Below are 20215 nucleotides of genomic sequence, written 5' to 3'. Positions count from 1 at the left end.
TAGTCCTGCTTGCATCTGAAGGTAGTGGCATTGTATATGCAGAAATATGAAATATCTGATTATTCCCAACCCTTCAGATACATTGTTGCTGTGTGGGTACTGACTCTCTTCTCCTCCAACTCCACAGAAGTTGAGTGCAATCCCACTGAGCTACTCCATTTTGATGTGCCAGGGTGATTCCTTTGTTTCAAACCAGTGTGCTTAGAAGTTTATTTTCTGGCCACATCTCTTCTAGGTATGAGTTTCCAGGGCATTCTCTTAACCGAATGCTCTGGGGCATTGTCTGAGCTTTCTGATAGGGCTTGCTGGAGTTGGGAATGGCGCCTAGCTCCAGCAAGGGGGAATATGAGTTTCTGGCTGCCTCTGTGGCAGTAGGTATGGCCAGCCAGAACAGAACTACAGAGAGAAGAGAACTATGCCGACAGCTATGTTGAGCCTCTTTCCCCTGTGCCAGCCAGAGATCAGAGTGAATTAAGAAATAGGAGGTGGTTTTCTAAGTTTTCTAAGTTTCTCTTAGTGCTGAGGCTGAGGCATATCCAATAAAACATGACTTTACCAAAGAACCACCTCTGTGAGGCCACAACACTGTATAAATGGGTGTCATTTTAAAGGGCCAGGAGGGACACACATGTGACTCAACCGCATAAGTCAGTCCGTAATAGACATGGCAGGATTACATTTTTGTTGGTAAATGTCGATGAACGTCCATGTCACCATATACCCACACAATGAAAAAATATTTCCATCGATGATGATCTAAGTTTACAGATAGACAAAGAAAGAAAAATGCTGCTTGAGAATTTATTAGTTTGATTTAAGGATATGTACTCTGTATATTTAGACATGTGATGTTAATCCCCCCCTTCTCCCAATTTCACTCAACTGTGAAGTTTTAAATGAATAAAAATCTAAAGAAAACCCTTATGAATAAACATTGATATCCTGCATGAAAATTATATTAAAAAATTGAATTCTGCCCAGCCTAGTCATCAAGTTCACCTGCATTTTAGCATAATGAGCACTGTACTATTTATATAGCACCATAACTTTATATCGGGCTTGAGAGAGAGATTCTCTGCCCAGAAAAGCTTACACCTACCTGAGACAAACATGGCACATAAAATTAATAGGAAAGGCAAAGGGAAGGCAAGCTCATGGACTAAGACAAGGGGATCATATGTGTTTGCCATTCTGTGACTGCTTGGAACACACCATCTTTCTGTCCTGTCCTCTCTGATCTTTCCTTTGCGGGAGTGACGAGACCCCCCCCCCCCCCCCGGATCAGCTCAAATATTGGCTCCTTGATTTCTCATAAATATGTGTCCTGTTAATAGGGGTAGATATTACAGTCAAACAGTCCCTTCAGGGATGGGAAGTAAGAGTGGGAATGGGGAATACAAAGGCAGATATTCATATAGGACAAATTAATTCTGATGAGAGCCATTTTAAAGGCCATAGTTTTTTGTTTCTTAGCATACATTTGCCTGCTTTCCAAATTGCATAGAAATTTGGGAGTTAATGACATGCACCTTGTGATGTCAATAAATTAAGATAAGTCTGAAATGAATAGATGAGAGTAGGTAGGAATAAATGAAACCTCCTTTGTGTTTGGGTAAATATTTGGTGGTAACCATCTTCCTTCCCCAGAATGTGATGCAAGGATGGTTGTGGCTTTTTCTTCATTTCCTCTGCTCAGAGGTTTGTGAGTTGTTGCCATTTCTGTAAATGTTGCTTCGTTACTTTTGTTTAGGAAACCAGAGGCCTTTGTGCATTGGGCACTGAAAATGTTTGTTGATTCATCTCCTATATTGTGATTTTCAGATAATCTGTTAGGGAAAGCAAAGATGTCCAGTTGCTAATTGTTTTCTCCTTCCCTCCAGGGGCTGTGATTGGAGATGGACAGTCAGCTGTAGCCAGCAACATTGCCAATACCACCTACCGGCTCCAGTGGTGGGACTTCACCAAGTTTGACCTGCCTGAAATCAGCAATGGTAAGCTGGGAAGGGAACTAATGCCTCCTTGCAGGTCCCCCCTACCCACTGAGCCCCATTAGCACCAGAATGTCTAGGAATTTCCAAAGGTCCAGTCCAAGCACACTGGATTTCCTGATGTGATTGTCACTTCAACTGGAGCCATTAAATAATTAGCAGGTTTGTTGGAATCATGTAGGGTGCTCTTACCACTCTGTTTTGCCCACGTACACCTTGTTGACTTCATCTAGGGTTCTTTGGGTGGATCAGTTTCTGTGGGTATCTCCTCAAATCAGTGAACATTCTCATAAGTGCAGGAGAGCTGCATGGAGTGGAAGGGCTGACTGGGTGGTATTCTGGCAGCACTCAGCTGCGTAAGAGTTTGGAGTGAGCACTTGGTCTCTTGCATACCATACTAACACGTGGTTGGAATTGTAACTATAGCTTCCAATGACCCTTGGGATTTATGGTGTTTGGGATCTCAAAGGGAGCCACATCCAGCTGTCTGGCTGGAGGTGGAGGATGAAAACGTTATCACTGGACTTCTCTCTCTCTCTCTCTCTCTCTCCTCCCCCCCTCCTTACCCATGAAACAACTGAGTTGTAGATCAGTGTTTCTCAACCTTTTTGATACCAGGGACCAGTTGCTGCCTTCCTAAACTGTGTCAGGGAGATCTTAGGGGCCGGCGCCAGTCCACGGACTGGTCATTGAGAAACGCTGTTGTAGTGTATTTCTGTGCAGCAGAGTGCAGCCTTCAGTGACTTGATGGTGCTTGGGAGGGGCATGGATTCTTTTTTAAGGAGCCTTCTTCTTTCACAGATAAGTATGTGGAGCCTATCCCAGGAATAAAGGCAGCTACTGTATATATAGGGATAAGAGTGCTGATGGTCCCATGCGTAGAGGGAGAGTTGCACTGCTTCCTTTTCTCTGTCTCTGTTGCCCCTCCCCTGGAAATCCATAGGGTGGTGTTTCAAGGGTTACACCCTTGCTGGAAATGAGAGGCCCATTTCTAAAAGTTGCTTCTTAATGTTGCATGGAAAAAGGTAATTAAATGCAATCTTGTTTGTCTAAGGGGCATTGTATCTTTTGGAGAGTAGCAGGTAGCGTCTTCTCAGGCGTTGTGAGCACTGTACCAGATGTCAGTGATTTGATTAATTTGTAGTACTCATCAGGTTTTTTCACCTGAGGAGCAGACCTGTGCCCAAGGGCAGGTCTTTGCCATGTTGACCACAAGAAGATTCCCTCCCTAGTCAGAGACCCTGGCACAAGGATAAAGCTGCGATCAGAGAGGAGGAAACGTTGCTACTGGTTTAAAATCCTCTGGGCTTCTCCACATGCTTTTAATGCATTTGAAAAGTGTTTCAGCTGCTAATAACTCTTCTAGGCTCATCCGGTTGCCCTGGAGCAGGCTGCTGTTAAATTTTTGTGTAGGGTGTTTGTTTATAATTTATGGAGTCCCAGAGAAAGGCAGAACCATCTGCTCCTCGAGGCATCAATATTTCAAACTCCTCCCTCTCCCCTGCTAGGATACTTCCATTCAGAGATCATTTATAACTAGCAGATTATTGGACTCAAATATTTCTGTCTTCTGTTGCCATCATGCCCATCCTCTGTCTGTCTGCAGCCTCGGTCCCTGCTGCAAGCCTGTGCTGTGCCCATCTGGCTCCCCACTCTGGCTAGGCAGAACCTGGCTCCAGACCTGCTTACCTTCATTTATTTGAATTTTACAATGTTTAGGTATTTAGTTCTCCCTTTCCTTCCCACTCACTCGCTGCACATATCTCTGGCACTTTGTACATCTTACAACAATGGTTTGCAACCTGTGGTTCATGGACCCCTGCTCTTGTTGGTTCATTGGCCAGAATTACTCCAGAGCTGCACTTGAAACCTGAGACCCTATACTGGGGCACAGAGGAAAGAGAACAGCACTGGGAGCCAGTAACTCCTGAGTTATGATTGTCTGTTACTGAACCCTGATGTGTGGGGCCCTACCAAATTCACGGTCCATTTTGGTCAATTTAACGGTCCTAAGATTTTTAAAATCATAAATTTCATGACTTCAGCCATTTAAATCTGAAATTTCACAGTGTTGTAATTGTAGGGGTCCTGACCCAAAAAGAAGTTGCAGGGGGCGGGGGTCGCAAGGTTATTGTAGGGGGTGGGAGGTTGCGGTACTGCTACCCTTACTTCTGTGCTGCTGCTGGCGGCGGCACTGCCTTCACAGCTGGGCAGCTGGAGAGTGGCAGCTGCTGGCCGGGAGCCCAGCTCTGAAGGCAGAGCTGCTGCCAGAACAGCACAGAAGTACAGATGGCATGGTATGGTATTGCTACTTTTACTTCTGTGTTGCTGCCTGCAGAGCTGAACCCTCAGTCTGCAGCCACCACGTTCTGGCCACCTAGCTCTGAAGGCAGCAACGCAGAAGTAAGGGTGGCATGGTATGGTGTTGCGTTTCTTACTTCTGGGCTGCTGCTGGCATGGCGCTGCTTTCAGAGCTGGGTACCCGGCCCACGGTTCTCCAGCCGCCCCGCTGTGAAAGCAGCGCAGAAGGGTGTCAATACCGTGACCCTTGCCCCTAAAATAACCTTGTGACCCCACTGCAACTCCCTGTTGGGTCAGGATCCCCAATTTGAGAAACGCTGGTCTTCCCTGTGCAAAAAAATGTAAAGTCATGTTAATGGGGACTACAGGGACAGAAATCAAAATGGAAGAAGAGAAACTGCAGAAGGTAGACTATATTACGTATCTGGAAGTACCATCAGCCAAGATGGTACTAGTTCGGAGGAAATGAGAATCTGAAAGGAAAACACTGCATTTGGAAGACTCAGAAACATCTGGCAACTCAAAAACATCTTCCTCAAGACAAAACTGAACGTGTACAAAGCAAATGTTATCGCCATCACAACATATAGCAGTGAGACATGGCAACTTATCAAGAAAGATAAGCAAAAGCTGGATGCATTTCATTAGAAATGTCTGAGAAGAATATTGGGAATAACATATGGAGATAGGAAGATGAATTTCTGAATTTTCTGAATTTCCAGAAAAATTACTGGAAAAGGCACCCTCACAAATAACTGACCAAATACCGCCCTTGAATGGAAGCCAGGAAACACAAGAAGAGGAAGACCGCGAATAACATGGAAACGAACAATTCTGAAGGACATCAAGCACCTCAGCATGAAATGGGAAGATTTGAAGAGAAGGGCACTTGACAGGCAAGGATGGCAAACATGAGTAGGCCAATGTGCAGCAAAGTGCGGGATGGTCTAAGGTCTCCCCTGTGAAATCTGTATAGTATAGGGTAAAAGCACACAAAAGACCAGATTTCACGGTGGGGAGACCAGATTTCACGGCCCATGATGCGTTTTTCATGGCCTTGAATTTGGTAGGGCCCTACTGATGTGACCTTGAACAGTTCCTTTCCCCTCGCTTTCACTTCTTTGCCAGGGTGTTGATTAATCACACAAGTTACATCAATTTACCCAAAATTAACTTGCAAACCCTATCTCTGTGGGACATACCTTTATATCTCTTGAAGCCCACTATATTGCATTAACTTGTACCTATAAATTTCCTGACAGACTCTAAAGCAATATGAGGAGGGATTAAATTGAAGTAAGCATGTCCACGCAGGGTTCTGGTGTTTTTATCTTTGCCTTTGTCTATATGCAAGCCTCCACCATGTTCATTAGAAATGTGTTTTTCAACTGGTTTTAGTGAAACTGATCAAAGTTTGTGTGAAAATACTTGTATTTCGGTTTGAGTTGCTTGGTTCAGTTTAAGTTAATTTTGGGGGGGTTTTTTTGCAGGATTAAGCTAAACCAAAAAGACAATTTTAAACCCATAGAAGAGCGTCTACATATAGACTTACACTGGTGTCCCTAAGACTATGTCTACATTAGAGAGCTGACAGCAGCACAGCTGTACTGATACAACTGTGCTGCTGTAAGATCTCCTGTGTAGCCACTCTATGCCAACAGGAGAGAGCTCTCCCATCGACATAATTAAACCATCCCCAGTGAGCAGTGGTAGCTACATCAGTGGGAGAAGCCCTCCCCCTCCCCCCCCGACATAGGTCTCTCCGCACGGGTGCTTATGTTGGTGTAACTTACGTCGCTCAACGGTGTGTTTTTATACCCAAGTGACATGAGTTTTGTGACAGAAGTAATAGTGTAGACATCACCTAAATCAGTTTAGGTGAACTGGTGCGCCTTGATGTAGACAGGCCTACCTCCTCTTCTGCTGTGTTTCTGTGTTCCTAGTGCATCCACCACCATAAACTCTAGGTGTTAAGTGCAAAAATAAGAATAGCACCACACCTTGTTTCAGCTGCTGTTGTATTAGGAGTATCGGTGAGAAACCTCTCCAGGCTGCTTTCCCCTTACTAATGGTGTCAGACCTGCCTGTCATGGAATGGCCTGTAACCTAATTACATTGAACTGTGATCGTGTTAGTACTTGAATGGGACACCTTCAAGGAATATCCAGATGGTGCAGAGGTAGTGATAAGGCATTCTGTAGGAGTGTTCTTTCCTTTGTGTCAGTACTGAACCCAGGGCCCTGTCATGGTGCTGGGAGTATTGTGCTATCGGAGATGCCATCTTTCACATGAGAGATGACTCTGGAAGAGGACGTCATTAACAAAATGCGGTTAGATAAAACGTTCTTCATTCAACTGTTTCCCAATGCATAGGCAGCTATCCTAGCACTTAAGGCATGGAATTCATGGGACGATGCCATGAATCAAGCCAGGCTTCAGAATTCATCTCAACAGCAGGTCTTACTAAATGCTGAGGGTGGGTGTGGGAGATAATGTGACACACACTCGCTCTCTCTCTTTCGAGAAGCCTCGGACAGTACAGAGATGGGCACCAAATAGACAGCTAGAGTAAAGACTGTAAAATCCCATCTCATTCCCTACTGATTTGTCTTTTTTTCCATTTTGCTAATAAGCTTTTATTTCTTCTCTCCCTCCTCCCACCTTTGTTTTTAATGACTCCAAAATGAACACTACTCTTTGTTTTCCTTGTGGCAGAGCCATGATTGTTAAGGTTAAGATTTAGTCACAGTTATTTTTAGCAAAAGTCACAGACAGGTCGTGGGCAATAAACAAAAATTCATGGAAGCCTGCAACTTGTCCATGACTTACTATAAATAACCAGGGGGAAGAGGGGCTGACTGCTTGGGGGAACTGACAGCCCAAGCCCCAGGCGCAGCCTCTGGGGTAGGGAAGGTCAGCTTCAGCCGTTTCTGCTAGGGGGGAGGGTAGTGGGATGACCACGCTGGGGGCCGGGGGGACAGCTCTGGCAGTGATGGTGGGGACAGCTCTGGCCCCAGCTGTGCCCACGGGGCAGGTGGGGGTTGTGAATAGCTCTGGCCCTGGACAGCTCTGGCCGTGGAGGGGGGACGGGAGACAGCCCTGGCAGCTGCAGGGGGAGACCACTCTAGCCTCTGCTGCTGGCAGCTCCAGCTGCTGTGGTGGGGGCTGAAGCTGAAGAAGTAACGGAGGTCCGTTAATGTCACACAGTCTGTGACCTCCGTGACTAAACCACATCCTTAATGATAGTCACCATGTCAGCAGTGGACTGGGAGGTTGGTTTGGTGGCAGAAGCAGAGCCAACACTGCCCATTTATTGCGTTTTCTTCTAGTGAGTGTTCTTATTTTTTCTCAGCAACGAAGTATTGATGTACAGTAAATTGATTAGAAAATTTTGAATACTCCTCTCTAGATTACATATATTAAAGTAGGTGAAACTTTGAGAATAAGTCTGTTGCCCATCACCCTTTTAAATATAGTCTTTCTTCGTATGCTGCTGAGTGCTACCTTGGGCAAACTGGTCTTGTTCACCTCACTCACTCACAAGCCAGAAATCCATTCTCCTATGTAACATTGGCCATGTCTCAAGATGGGAGACAATCAGTACCCACTGATTTGTAAGCCCTCTCCCACCCACACCAGTGTATGGCATAAGAAATTGTAATAAATAAAGTCTATGAGAAACGATATACAGCCCATGAGGAAGATGAACACTGAGGGCGGCTGGGAATGGGCACAGTATTCTGGCTACTGCTATTTTCTGAGATACCCAGAGCAAACAGAACGCTTCTCTTGCTGGCATTCCAAGCTTTCCTTGGTTCTGAGCATAATCGTTCTGTAGATGTAATGCACTCCAAGTTGGCACAACAGCTTAATTTGTTGTCTGATGTCTCTTTTGATCTGTTCTGTCAGCACAGTCACTGCATTAACAATGTGAAAGAAAACAGGAGATGAAAGGGCAGCCTTGTCACGATGATTTTTACTGAAATAGCAAACTTTTCTCTCAAATCATCTGTACTGGCTGTTCCTATAGAGCAGGTCCCAAAGAGTAACTACCTAGAATCTTGTAGGGTGTATAGAGAGCTCCACCCACCATGACTTGGAAAGTTCTGAATTCCCTGTTCTTTGAGAGTAACTGCTTGTACCAAAAACCTGCTGATGGTTGCTGAGATCCCCACTTCTTGAGTTAAAACTTTTTTCCCTCCTGTGAACCTAGCATCTCTCAACCCTTAATGGCAGTGCTACATGTCCCGTGACCATATGTAAACTGGGCAAAAGAAGCACCTTCACAAAGTCAGTGTGAATAAGATCTGAAAGGACTGAAATGCAGGATGCTTTCCCTGTACAGTGCAGCTGTGATGTTCTCATATTCCAGGCTCACATCAAGTTGGGTAGATGGCTCACTTCTGGCAGGAAAGCTAACAATCTGTCTTGCTAAGAGGGCTTCACTGTATGCAGCAAATTTAAAAAGGAACAGTGCTCTGCAGATGCCTCTTCAGATACTCCATGTAACGTGTGCTGCTGCTTTGTATCTACTCTCTTGCCCTGCTCTCCTCTTATGGACTGATACAACTACCAGGCTCACACTTTAATTTCTGATATCACCTCAAATTGGCATTGTCTCAATTGTCTCAAGGCTAGTTTGTAAATTGCCATTTCTTTTCCTCCTGCAAACTTCTGAATTATGCAAAGCATTCTAGATGGAATGATCTCTCGCCATTCTGTTCTGTACTGTATCCACTCGTGCATCTTTAGGCAGTAAGCTCCCTGAAATTGGTGTTTTGTCCTCTTTTGGTCAACTGTATATATTTTGTAGTGCCCTGTACATTTATGGAGCTTTTTTACAGATGCAGACCTCTATAGTTTAGTTGCGGTTGTTTACCAGTTTCTATTGGAACCCCTTGTTTTCAGTATCATCATATTCTGACACTTTCATTTTTGTGGGCTGAAACTCATAGATTCCAAGGGCAAAAGTGACTGTTGTGATCATCTATTCTAGGCTGACCTCCTATATAGCACAGGCCGTAGAACTTTCCCAAAATAATTCCTAGAGCAGAGCTTTTTAAAAAAAAACAAAATCCAATCTTGATTTTAAAATGGTCAGTGTTGGAGAATCCACCATCCCCTTGGTAAACTGTTCCAATGGTTAATTACTCTCATTGTAAAAAATTGACACCATATTTCCAGTCTGAATTTGTCTAGCTTCAGCTTCCAGCCATTGGATTGTGTTCTACCTTCCTCTGCTAGACTGAAGAGCCAAATATTTGTCGCTAGGTTTATACTTATAAACTGTGATTGTCACCCCTTAACCTTCTCTTTTGTTAAGCTAAACTCACCATACTTGGTGTCATCCAAGGTTGAGCAAAATGGTTCAGCCATTTTAAGTAGAAGAAGAGTATTTTTTGTGGGGAGTGGAATTAATTTGTCTATTATTAATGCTTGTAACTATTTTGATCAGTTTTTTAGATGAAATAGCAGGAGCTGAAATTTGAAATTGGGCAAGGACCAGCCTTCAGGAAAAATACCTTGGGAACAGAGAAAAGTGGGCTTGATTTGAGTTTGGGCCTTTCAAAATGACATACTATGCATGCTCAGCAGATTCCTTTTTACTAAACTCATTGGTTGTCCAGCTGAGGAAGCATCTGGTGCACCTATGTGTAGTTGTAGCCAAATATACTGAGTCCTCCTGCAGACCATGTAAGGTCTGAAGGAGTTCTGTGAAGGCCCCTGTGCGCTTTGTAAGTTGAGGCAGCACTCCATGGGTGCCTTCGGCTAAGGTGTGTGGAACAGCATGTTCCATTGCTTTTTATCAAAACAGTACTACAACATGGAGTTTAAACAGACTAATATTGCAAATGCTTTGTAATCCACTGAGTTTCAAAGTCCTGAAAAGTGAAGGTGGTTCTTGATTTTCTTTGTAAAAAGAGCCCATGCAATTCTGGCCCAGACCTTCTTGAGAATATTGCACAGTTAAGCCGTCAGAAATCCCGAAGTGCTAATGTTTAAGCTGCATGGGCAAACTTCTCTCTGCTCCTTGAGTAAGCATTACAATAGTCTGTTGTTACTTTAGTGCCTAGAGCCATCAACCAAAATATACAAGACAGACAAATGGTTATAGTGGGAGGCTATACAAACACAGTGGAGGGGAAGTGAGTAGCACAAATTTACACAGCAAGTCAAGAGCAGAACCCTGGTCTCCTGACTCCCAGTCCAGTGTCTTGTCCACTAGACCATGCTGCCTCATTGGTCTCAGACTGTTTCTCAAATACAGTAGCATACAATGCATTTTTTTCTGTTTTATTTTTTGCTGTGGAGTAGTGGAATGATGGGTTGGCGCTGAGGTGTTTGGGCTGGCCAGAGGAGAATGCTCTACCAGCGAAAATTGCTAGCCATATCTAGGGTGGATTTGGCATGCTCACACCAAAAGTGGGCTTTCTTACCTGGAGTGAGGAGTGTTTACCCTTTATCTCCTGTTTACTGGAGCAAATAAAGGGAATATAGCTTTAGGCTGGCAACTCTGTTGAACTCTGAGCTCTTTTAAGATGTCTGTGTGTTTGGCTCCTGGTTTGCCGTATGTATTCTAATTACCCTAAAATAACGATTCTTAGATTTTCAGCATACACTACAGATTAACAGGCAGATTTTCATTGACATCTCTCTTCAGAATCCATTGTCTGGGTCCCCTACTCCTCTCCCATTCATGAACACAAAAATCACTGTGGCAACTACAGCAGTTGCTAACATAGGGAAAATATCAGGGAAAGTAGCTAAAGATAATAAATATTTTAATGCCTTTTTAGCAGCTGGAAACAAGGACCCTGTGAACAGCCACCTCTCTGTGGACCTCAAGTGTTCAAAGGTCCACAGTTCTAAACTCCTGTTCTAAACTATGCCATCTTTAGCAAAGTGTGGTCTCAGAATGAAGAAGGTGATTTGATAGCATGTAATCGTCCTTGGTTCTCTGCTTAAGGCTGAAGATTCTAAGAGGTGAATGGATCTCATTTCCCCAGCCTCAGATTCCTCAAAATGTCTGGTCTCCATTTTGTAATAGATTGTATTCCAGTAGGGCTGTAAATACTGTGGGACCTTTTTAAGGAGACCAAAAATCTGTAGCCCTTTTGCATGGAAGATCCCTATCTCTGGCGCTAGGCTTGAGCCTCAGTTCTTCCCAACTGCAGCTTTACTTCTTTAACCCCTGTTCCTTTCTTTCCTTTTCTTTTGCAGCCTCTGTGAATGTGCTTGTTCAGAACTGCAAGATTTACAATGATGCTAGCTGCGATATCTCTGCAGATGGGCAGCTCCTGGCAGCCTTCATTCCCAGCAGTCAGCGGGGCTTTCCAGATGAAGGCATACTGGCTGTGTATTCTCTGGCACCTCACAACCTGGGCGAGATGCTATACACGAAAAGATTTGGTAAGAATGCATAAGGGGGATGGGATGGGAGAGGTCCAGGACTGTTACTTCAGGAGCGTACTCTTGGCATTGAAATGCCCTGATCTGAAGATCACAATGAAGTAACACATCACTGCTGTAAGGAAGATTATATCAATGTTCTGACCAGGCAATGATGTGGCACCGCTGTGGTGAAGCTCCTGTTGCAGAAGTCCTGGCTGATGATGAGAGTACTGCTGTGAAGACGTACTGGAATCCTAGTTGCTAATGGGAGGGCACTGCTGTGAGGAATCTCCTTGCAGAGTTCTAACTGGCATTGGTAGGCCTCTCCTAGTTCAGAGGTCACTGCAGCATGAGCTCATTATATAGTGGATTATAAGGCAGATGAGGGAGTAGATAATTAATGAGGACATTGCAGAGCCACTGGGAAATGTCACCTGTTATGTTCTATCCCCAGGCCCCAATGCAATTTCTGTGAGCCTGTCTCCAATGGGCAGGTATGTGATGGTGGGACTGGCTTCCCGGCGCATTCTCCTGCACCCTTCCACAGAACACATGGTGGCTCAGGTCTTCAGGCTGCAGCAGCCACATGGTGGAGAAACATCCATGAGGGTGAGTATTCCTCTGCTCCTACAGCACTTTGTTTATGTTGGTGTCTTGTTTAGCTGGCTGTGTGGCTCAGTGCTCTGGTTGCTGGCTTATAAGGCTAAGGGTCAAAAGTTCCCATCCCAATGAGTGATTAAAAATCTACTAGGGACTTGCATACCACAGTGATGGAGCTTGGTATCAGGACCTAAATGGAACGGAGTTGTGAAAGTTTACTATGGCTTGAAGCCTGACATCAACCATGCAGCAGTTTTGTGTCTGTAGCATGCCCCATACTTGGAGCATCCCAAATATGAACATTACTACTGCCGGGTCAGTGTGTGTGGCAGCCATTCTGTGCTTATAAATATCTTGCACCCAGCCTGGGGTGTTAGAATTGGTTTCACTAAGGAGTTGAAGGAGTCTCTCTGCCGGGGTATTGGGATTATTTGTCAACTCTGTTTGAAAAGTGCCTGACTTCTACCTGGAGAGCAGCCACCAGTGATTGGGGAAGGATGAGAGTTCAGTTTAGTATCTTGCCTGAAGGCTAGGCATGATGCTTACCACATCCGTGCAATGCTTATACCAAATGAATGCACTCTTGTTGCACTCTGAGTGGATGTTTCCTATTTAGCTTAACACAATTGCTTGAGCTGGTGGGGATGAGCCGTTGTCTTAAGGGTGGGAGAAGGTTTGTTTGTGCTTGTGCTCTGTGGAAGAACCTGGCTGTCAACCCAATAAGTCTGATATTTGTAGAGTCCATTTATCTCCTCCCAAAGCAATGGGCAAACTTAACAAAATGTGCACAGTGATCCCATCAACCACCATTGAAATTTAACCACTTCCACTGTAAAACATGGCAGCTGTTCAATACGGCGCTACGCAACATTTAAGTGAGGCAGTGAGGTTGAAAACCATGCCTAGTTGAAACTGCAGAAGGAATGCTAAGGAGGCAGAATGATGTAATAATCAGAATTTAAATCTGGACAGGATACTGGAGTTAATTCCTATACACTTGAGGACAGTGTGATGGCATCTTCCATTACCACAGGAGAGCCACACTGCATCTTTACATCTCTGAAATATGCCTACGGTTAATGCATGTCTTTTTTTAATCAGTAATTACCCAGTAGGTGTCCCAAGTAGTGAGCTGTGGCTGTGAAGCAGTGGGATTAGTGTGTATGCCTGACTGGCTAAGGTTTTAAACCTTTTCATTTTGAATGGTGGTGGCTTTACACAGTGGAATAGCTTCCATAATGGCTGTTCCATGACCGATGCTACAAAGCCACAAATAGCATTTTCCTGTGATTGTTATCTCTGATTTTGGCAGTGCTTTCCCGGAGTGTGAGAGTTACTCTGAGACATCCCTCTGTAAGAATGCAGGGGAGACACTCCACCTCTCTGTTGGGATAAATTGCTTGGCTCTGCTTCATAACTCTGTGGTCAGTCTCCAAACTGCAGAGAGAGGGACATACCAGCACAGATCATCTAATGGTCAGCTGGGGTAGAGGCCTGAATATGGATGTGATAAGCAGCAGTGTCTAGTGTGATGGCTGCACTTTTCACTGGTACTAGAATGTTTTCCATCTCCAGCTGTTTGAGGATCTCTCTGACCTATCCAAGTTTCACTGTCATAGATGGGTGTGTCACTTCCCAGGGTCGTCTTGTACCACATCATAAAAGTTAAAGGTGGAACAGTCTGCTTAGTTCACATCTCATCCATTCCTATAAGGAGCCAGGCCAGGATTGTTCCTTAAGGCCCATTCTCTAGATAGGCTGTTAAATCCCAATAGATGGGGCTTTCCTCCCTTTCTGTGGGGACTGTTCCTCAGCCAACTAATTCTGACTATTAAGAAATATTGCCTAATAGTCAATCTATATTTTCCTTTTCAATTCCATTCCTCCTATTTGTGTCCCCTTGAGCTAGTTTTAAACATGTCTTCTCCCTCCTTGGTGTTTTACACCCTTCAAGTACTTGTAGACACTTATTTTCTCCCACTCTGAGTCATTGTTTAGCAAAGCAATAAATTGTTGTTCCCTTAACCTTTCTTTGTAACTTAGTCCTCCAGCCTCATACTTACTTTTCTTGCTCTTCCGAATTCTCTCTACATGTCAATGTCTTTCTAGTATTTGAGTGTATGTAATGTGCTAGGTGTAGTCTCACAAGAACCATATAAAGGGAATATTTCCTCATTTCTCTGGGATGTTAGGCTTAGTAGATGCAATCCAAAATTGGCAAAGTTCTGTTTTTTTTTTTTCTTTTTGGCAGTCTTCTGCATTGCAAAGTCCTATCCTATTTGCTGTTCACTCTCAGCATTACTGCTCCCCAGTTTTCTTCCTCCATCTGAATATCTCTGTTTTGGATTATTTTCCCCAGATGGATTAGCCGTATTATCCAGGTTGAATTTCATGTTATTTCCTGCCTGTATTTTTAACCTCTAGGGCCTTTTTTGTGGGTTTTTTTTTTTCTGCACTGGTATTTGCTGCTCCTTTCAGTTTAACAGAATCTGCTAATTTCACTGATGATCTGTTTTTTCCATTTCCTAGATCATTAATGAAGATGTTAAATGTAGCAGGATCTAACCCCATTCTCTGTGCCCCAACTAAATGCCTCTTTTCTGACCTTGCCTGTTAATCACAATCCTTTAGTCTTTCAGTCAATTTGACAGTGTCCATGCCCAGATCAATTGGAATGAATTTTGCCAGCAAGATTTCATGTGGCAGTATGTCAAATGCTGTACTACAGTTGAGCTGTGCTGCATTTATTGCCTCTGCCATGCACTTTCTTTGTAATCGGTCCAAGATCTAAAAAATAAATGGAAGGCACAATAAAACTGCCGTTTGTTTTTTAAATGTTTATCTCATCATCTAGTTTTACGAATTGTTAACTTGTAAAAATGAGTCATCTTTGGGATTCGCAATAAGGCTGTTATATTGCTCTGTATCTGCTTCTGAGAGCATGTAAAATAAAACCACGGCCTCAATTAAGATGTTTTATAATAGTCTTAGCACACTCAGTGCTGACTAGTGGCTGCTGTATTCATATTCAGTTGAGTAAAAGATTGTTTGCAGCTTGGCAAATGTGTAATAGAAAAAGTATTTTTTAAATAAGCACCCATTAAAGCTTCTATTCTTTGCTTTGTAATTTAAAACAAGTACATTACAGATAAAGAATCAGTAATCATCCATATTGCCAGTGTGCTGACACAGTTTGTGACAAAGGAAATACTGCTTAACGTTTACTTGTATTCTGTTTAAAAATCACAGCCATGCTCTATAAACCAATGCTCTGGGTGCTTGTTAAAATAATGTAAAATTAGAACAACTCCTGAGACCAAAGTCCAAGAGAAACAGCACTCCAAATTCTGTTGAATCCCTCAGAAAGCTCTCCCATCACACTTTGCAGATACTTTCCACCCGGACACAGGAAAAGCCTGGGAGAACAAATAAGCCTTGCAACATGACCTGAAGGTCGTCAGATTCCAGCTTTGGCAAGCTAACAGGGAATAGAATTCTACAGTTTTGCCCCCTCCCGGTTAAAACAGAAGCTCCAAGCCTTCATCCCTCTCACAATTAAGCTAGGGGTGTTGATTCTGTTTCCTCAAGATCTCAACAGCAACAGTATCAAATGGGAGGAGAGGAGACTAAAGTTATCAGGATCCAACTCATTAGGGATTCATAAACAAAAGCCAACATCTTAAATTGCACCTAAAAGCCAACTGTCATCCAGCATAGTTTGTGGAACCCAGGAGTAATGTACTCCATATAAAAGTGCCACATTCCTGAATTGCTTTAACATGCAGCCTGTGCAGATTACATTGCAGTGTCCATGCTTCTGTTTACAGTGAGCCTGGGTTTTATATTTGGGAGAGATTGAGTGGAGTTGTGCTGGTTAGGGTTGAGGTGAATTGACAGAGGTGCACTGGTAAAGAGCGCAGGCACAGAAATTGAATAGCAGAGGTGTGAAGTTAAGTATAATGTGTGTCAGCGCCGTGTGGGAACACAGGACTGGGTGTTTAAGATCTATCGGGTTCTTTCCATCACATACTCTGGAAGTTTTACCTGCTTGACAATTGGGATGGAAGTCTTCACTCATGCACATTTCTTTTTCAAATCCTGCTCGCTGTGTTCACTTTTTTGCAGAACATGTAGTGTACTGGGCACAAACTGAGTTTTACACTAGCAAATCTATTTTGTTTGGGGTTTTTTCTTTTCAACTAAAATGGTTCTTCAATTTTGCAAGAATAAGATTTAAAAAAAATTCTTACAATTGTTTCATTGAGATGTTCTAGCCAAATTATAAGCCCCTGAAAAATTGTAGTTTGTACATGCCTAGAGACTCGTTAGCTTGGCAGCTAAATCTCAAAGCTTTCATGTGATTGGACTGGACAGTGCATGATCCACTCTGGCACTGTAATGGCTAAGAAGGACTTTCCCAGCAGTTTCTCCTTGCGATTGCCAGGAGCTGCTGTGGCACCAAGCATAGGACCTGAGAGCAGGGAAACACTCCTGTGGTCCTGCTGCTGATGCCAAGGCAACCTGGAGTAGGAGGAGGAAGCAGATTTATTTCAATTCAGAGGAGCGGGGAGTGTTGGTGGGTGGGTGGTTAGGATCCTGGAGGTGATGAGACCAGAAGGGCAGAAAGGTCTGTAATCACTAGAGGGCATTCTGCAGAATCTGGAATTGAACCCATTATTCCTGAGTCTCTGTATTCCTTTACTGTCTGGCACTTTGCAGTGGGTTTCACTGCTATTTATCTCCATCCCTCTAGTGCAGTGGCGGACAACCTGCGGCCCATCAAAGTAATCCACTGAGGCCGCGAGACAGTTTGTTTACATTGACCATCCACAGGCACAGCCACCCCCAGTGACCGTGGTTCGCCATTCCCGGCCAATGGGAGCTGCGGGAAGAGGCGCGGGCTGCAGCGACATGCTGGCCGCTGCTTCCCACAGCTCCCATTGGCCAGGAATGGCAAGTCGTGGCCGCTGGGAGCTGTGGGTGATGGTGCCTGCGGACGGTCAATGTGAACAAACTGTCTCGCATCCCGCCAGCGGATTACCCTGACAGGCAGTAAATTGCCCACCACTGCTCTAGTGGCAGGTCCACATAGAAGATAACAGCCTTCAGCTGCTCTCAGTTACTCCATTAGCTCAAATGGTAAAAGACTGCACTGTGGATCTGAAGATATCAACCCTGCTCAAGCCTCCTGTCAGGGGCCAGTATGGTTCTACAGAATGACGTTTTTGTTTTTCAGTTTTTAAGGTGTTAAAAAACTTAAATTATATGTTTAAAAACTACATTAAAAGAACGTTAAGGTTGCAAAGTCAAACAATCTAAAGTTAGGAAATACCTGAATTAATGTTGCCTGTGTAACTTTATCTCTGCCCCATTGTGCCTATGCATTAAGATACAGTCTTTAAATTACACAATCACATAACCAAAACCTCTAGACTAGACATGGTTACAGGCTGAGACATTTGTAGTGGGGTGTGGCACTGTGGGAAATTTGCACTGCTGGTGCCCATTCTGTATTGTTTTGTGGATAACCAAAGGGCTTCGTTGTCTATGGATGTTGGGCTGGTACACTGTAAGAGTTAAGAGATGCATTCTCTGATGGGAAGATTATGTGCTATAAATATTTTGCTCTGTCCACTGGGGCCCACACCTGTAGAGCCAGGAAAGTCTAGAACTCAGAGTAGGTGTTTCAATGGTCTGGAAACTCCTGCAAGCTCTGTTTCTAGGGCACCAATATGGTATTAGGCACCAAATACAATAATTAAATGTCTCATCCAAGTAGGAATATCAGTTTTATCATGCCCATTGTGTGCTGAAGAGAGAAATAGGGTATCTAAGATAGTCAGCTACTAACCTGGTAAGGACCTTGAAGATGAGGACCAGCACCTTAAATTGGATTGATATTGAGCAAGGAACCAGCACACAACACCAGAGTGATATGATCCAGTCTGCGTGTTCTGCTGAGGGCATGATGAGCTCTTGCACTCTGTAGTAGACACAATCTGCAGTTGGTTCTGTCAGCCTCACCTAGGGAGCATTGTGGTATCCCAGCCTTGAAGTAATAAAGGCAAGCATCACTGTGGCCTTGTCTGGGGAGTTGGGCGCAGTAATCTTGTCAATCAGAGAAGGAGAAATATATTTCTGGAACCTGCTCGCCCAAGCATAACACTGAATGGAGTGTGACTTCAAGATTTGCACCAGTCTGACTGTTGATTGAGGGGTCGGTCATGATTTCTTAAAGATTTTTCAAAGTGTTTTCTCTTATCTTACTTAGGTTAACTTTAAGACAACCGTTTCCTCTAGTTGCTTATTCATTTCAGACATTTAGGCAGCTGGCTGAGAGCATCTTCTGATCCAGATGAGGATACATATAGCTTGTTTCGTCAGCATATTATTGACACTTGATCTCATTTATTGTTCCACTGAGTGCCCAACAGTCTGAGAGCAGGATGGAGTGGCAGCTGTATGTGAATCGTTTGCTTTTGTTGTCATAACTTTACGATACTGTAAATTTTGCTTTCATTCTCTCAGCATGACATTTAACAGGCAACTCAAAGGTACTGTTTTTGGTTCACTGGCTGAATTAAAGCTAAAAATTAGCAGAGGATCATCAGTTCTTTGCCATAAAAATGGCCATAATTTTGTGAGATTATTGCAGCATTGGCAGATGTCAGAGTAATTTGCTAGAGATCAGCAGTAGCTTAGGGCACAGTCTTGTTTGTACAGCATTCATATCTGCACTGACATACATTTATCTGTCTTCTCTTATGCTGACTGCCCATTTTTTTCAACATGCCTGCTGCTTCTGTCCTTTTATCTGCTTCTCCCCTAAAGGACAGGGCCTGTTTGCTTAGTTCTGTTTGCTGCTTCCTCTGTTCTTGGGTTCAGATCTAGTACTGGACAGTACCCTCTGGTTTTTGAGGCATTGGGTTTCTTTGCCCTTTTTATGGCCTTTGGGAGAAACTAGCAGGAAATGAAGGAAAGTAATGAGGCTCTTTGCTGAAAGAGCATTATGTTGCTGAGTGAGAGGTGGCATTTTTGTCTGAGATGATTAACGCCTTTCTAAGATTCAGTCCTTGTTAATTTTCTTCAACCCATCTGCTAGTTGATTATTAAAAGAAGTTTCCTAGACAATTATGTCATGATAAGCTTCTGAGATGGGTTACGAGGCTACAAGACCAAGAACTCCCCTGAAGAAAGGAAGAGTTGGGTGTGCTCTAATGAGACCTGCATTGGTCTAAGGGATGACAATACGCTACATGATCAAGAGCAACGAGTAAGAAAGTGGCAGCATTTTATCTTTGTGTAGAGTTTCTCCTTCCCCCATAGCCTCATGTCCAGCTCATCCGTTTCAGGAGATAGGCCAGGTATCCTCATTCATAGTCTGTCAACACTAGGGGTATGTCTACACTACGGAATTAGGTCGAATTTATAGAAGTCAATTTTTTAGGAAGCGATTTTATACAGTCGATTGTGTGTGTCCCCACTAAGCGCATTAAGTCAGTGGAGTGCATCCACAGTACTGTGGCTAGCGTTGACTTTCGGAGCGTTGCACTGTGGGTAGCTATTCCACAGTTCCCTCAGTCTCTGCCGCCCTTTGGAATTCTGGGTTAAGCTCCCAGTGCCTGATGGGGCAAAAACATTGACGCGGGTGGTTTTGTGTACATGTCGTCAGTCACCCCTCCCTTTGTGAAAGCAACGGCAAACAATCATTTCGTGCCTTTTTTCTGTGCGGATGCCATACTACTTTCAGCAGACGGTGCAGTAGGACTGCTAACCGTCGTCATCGAACCACCGCTTCCGCTGCAACTCTGCTCTCCTGAATCCACCTCGCAGGTCCTCTATATGACCGTCGTCATCCACCACTTCCGCTGCAACTCTGCTCTCCTCCTCCTGTCTCGCCATACCACGGAAAGCATGCAGCCCGCTCAGCTCAG

The 20215-nt window shown here is 44.0% G+C and overlaps 1 protein-coding gene across 4 annotated transcripts in view; it reads left to right on the top strand.

Annotated features, from left to right (window-relative positions):
• AMBRA1 (autophagy and beclin 1 regulator 1) overlaps positions 1 to 20215 on the top strand; it is a 193648-nt gene that overhangs the window by 118162 nt on the left and 55271 nt on the right. For all 4 annotated transcript variants that reach the window (XM_074955368.1, XM_074955370.1, XM_074955367.1 and 1 more), the window contains 3 exons: positions 1881 to 1991; positions 11511 to 11699; positions 12136 to 12290. In XM_074955368.1, the coding sequence (XP_074811469.1) occupies positions 1881 to 1991; positions 11511 to 11699; positions 12136 to 12290 (455 nt within the window). The remainder of the gene's footprint in view (positions 1 to 1880; positions 1992 to 11510; positions 11700 to 12135; positions 12291 to 20215) is intronic.

Source organism: Natator depressus, chromosome 6, assembly GCF_965152275.1.
Source record: "Natator depressus isolate rNatDep1 chromosome 6, rNatDep2.hap1, whole genome shotgun sequence".
Lineage (NCBI taxonomy): Eukaryota > Metazoa > Chordata > Testudines > Cheloniidae > Natator > Natator depressus.
The sequence above is the reverse complement of the archived record's forward strand: the minus strand, read 5'-3'. Positions and strand labels throughout refer to the sequence as shown.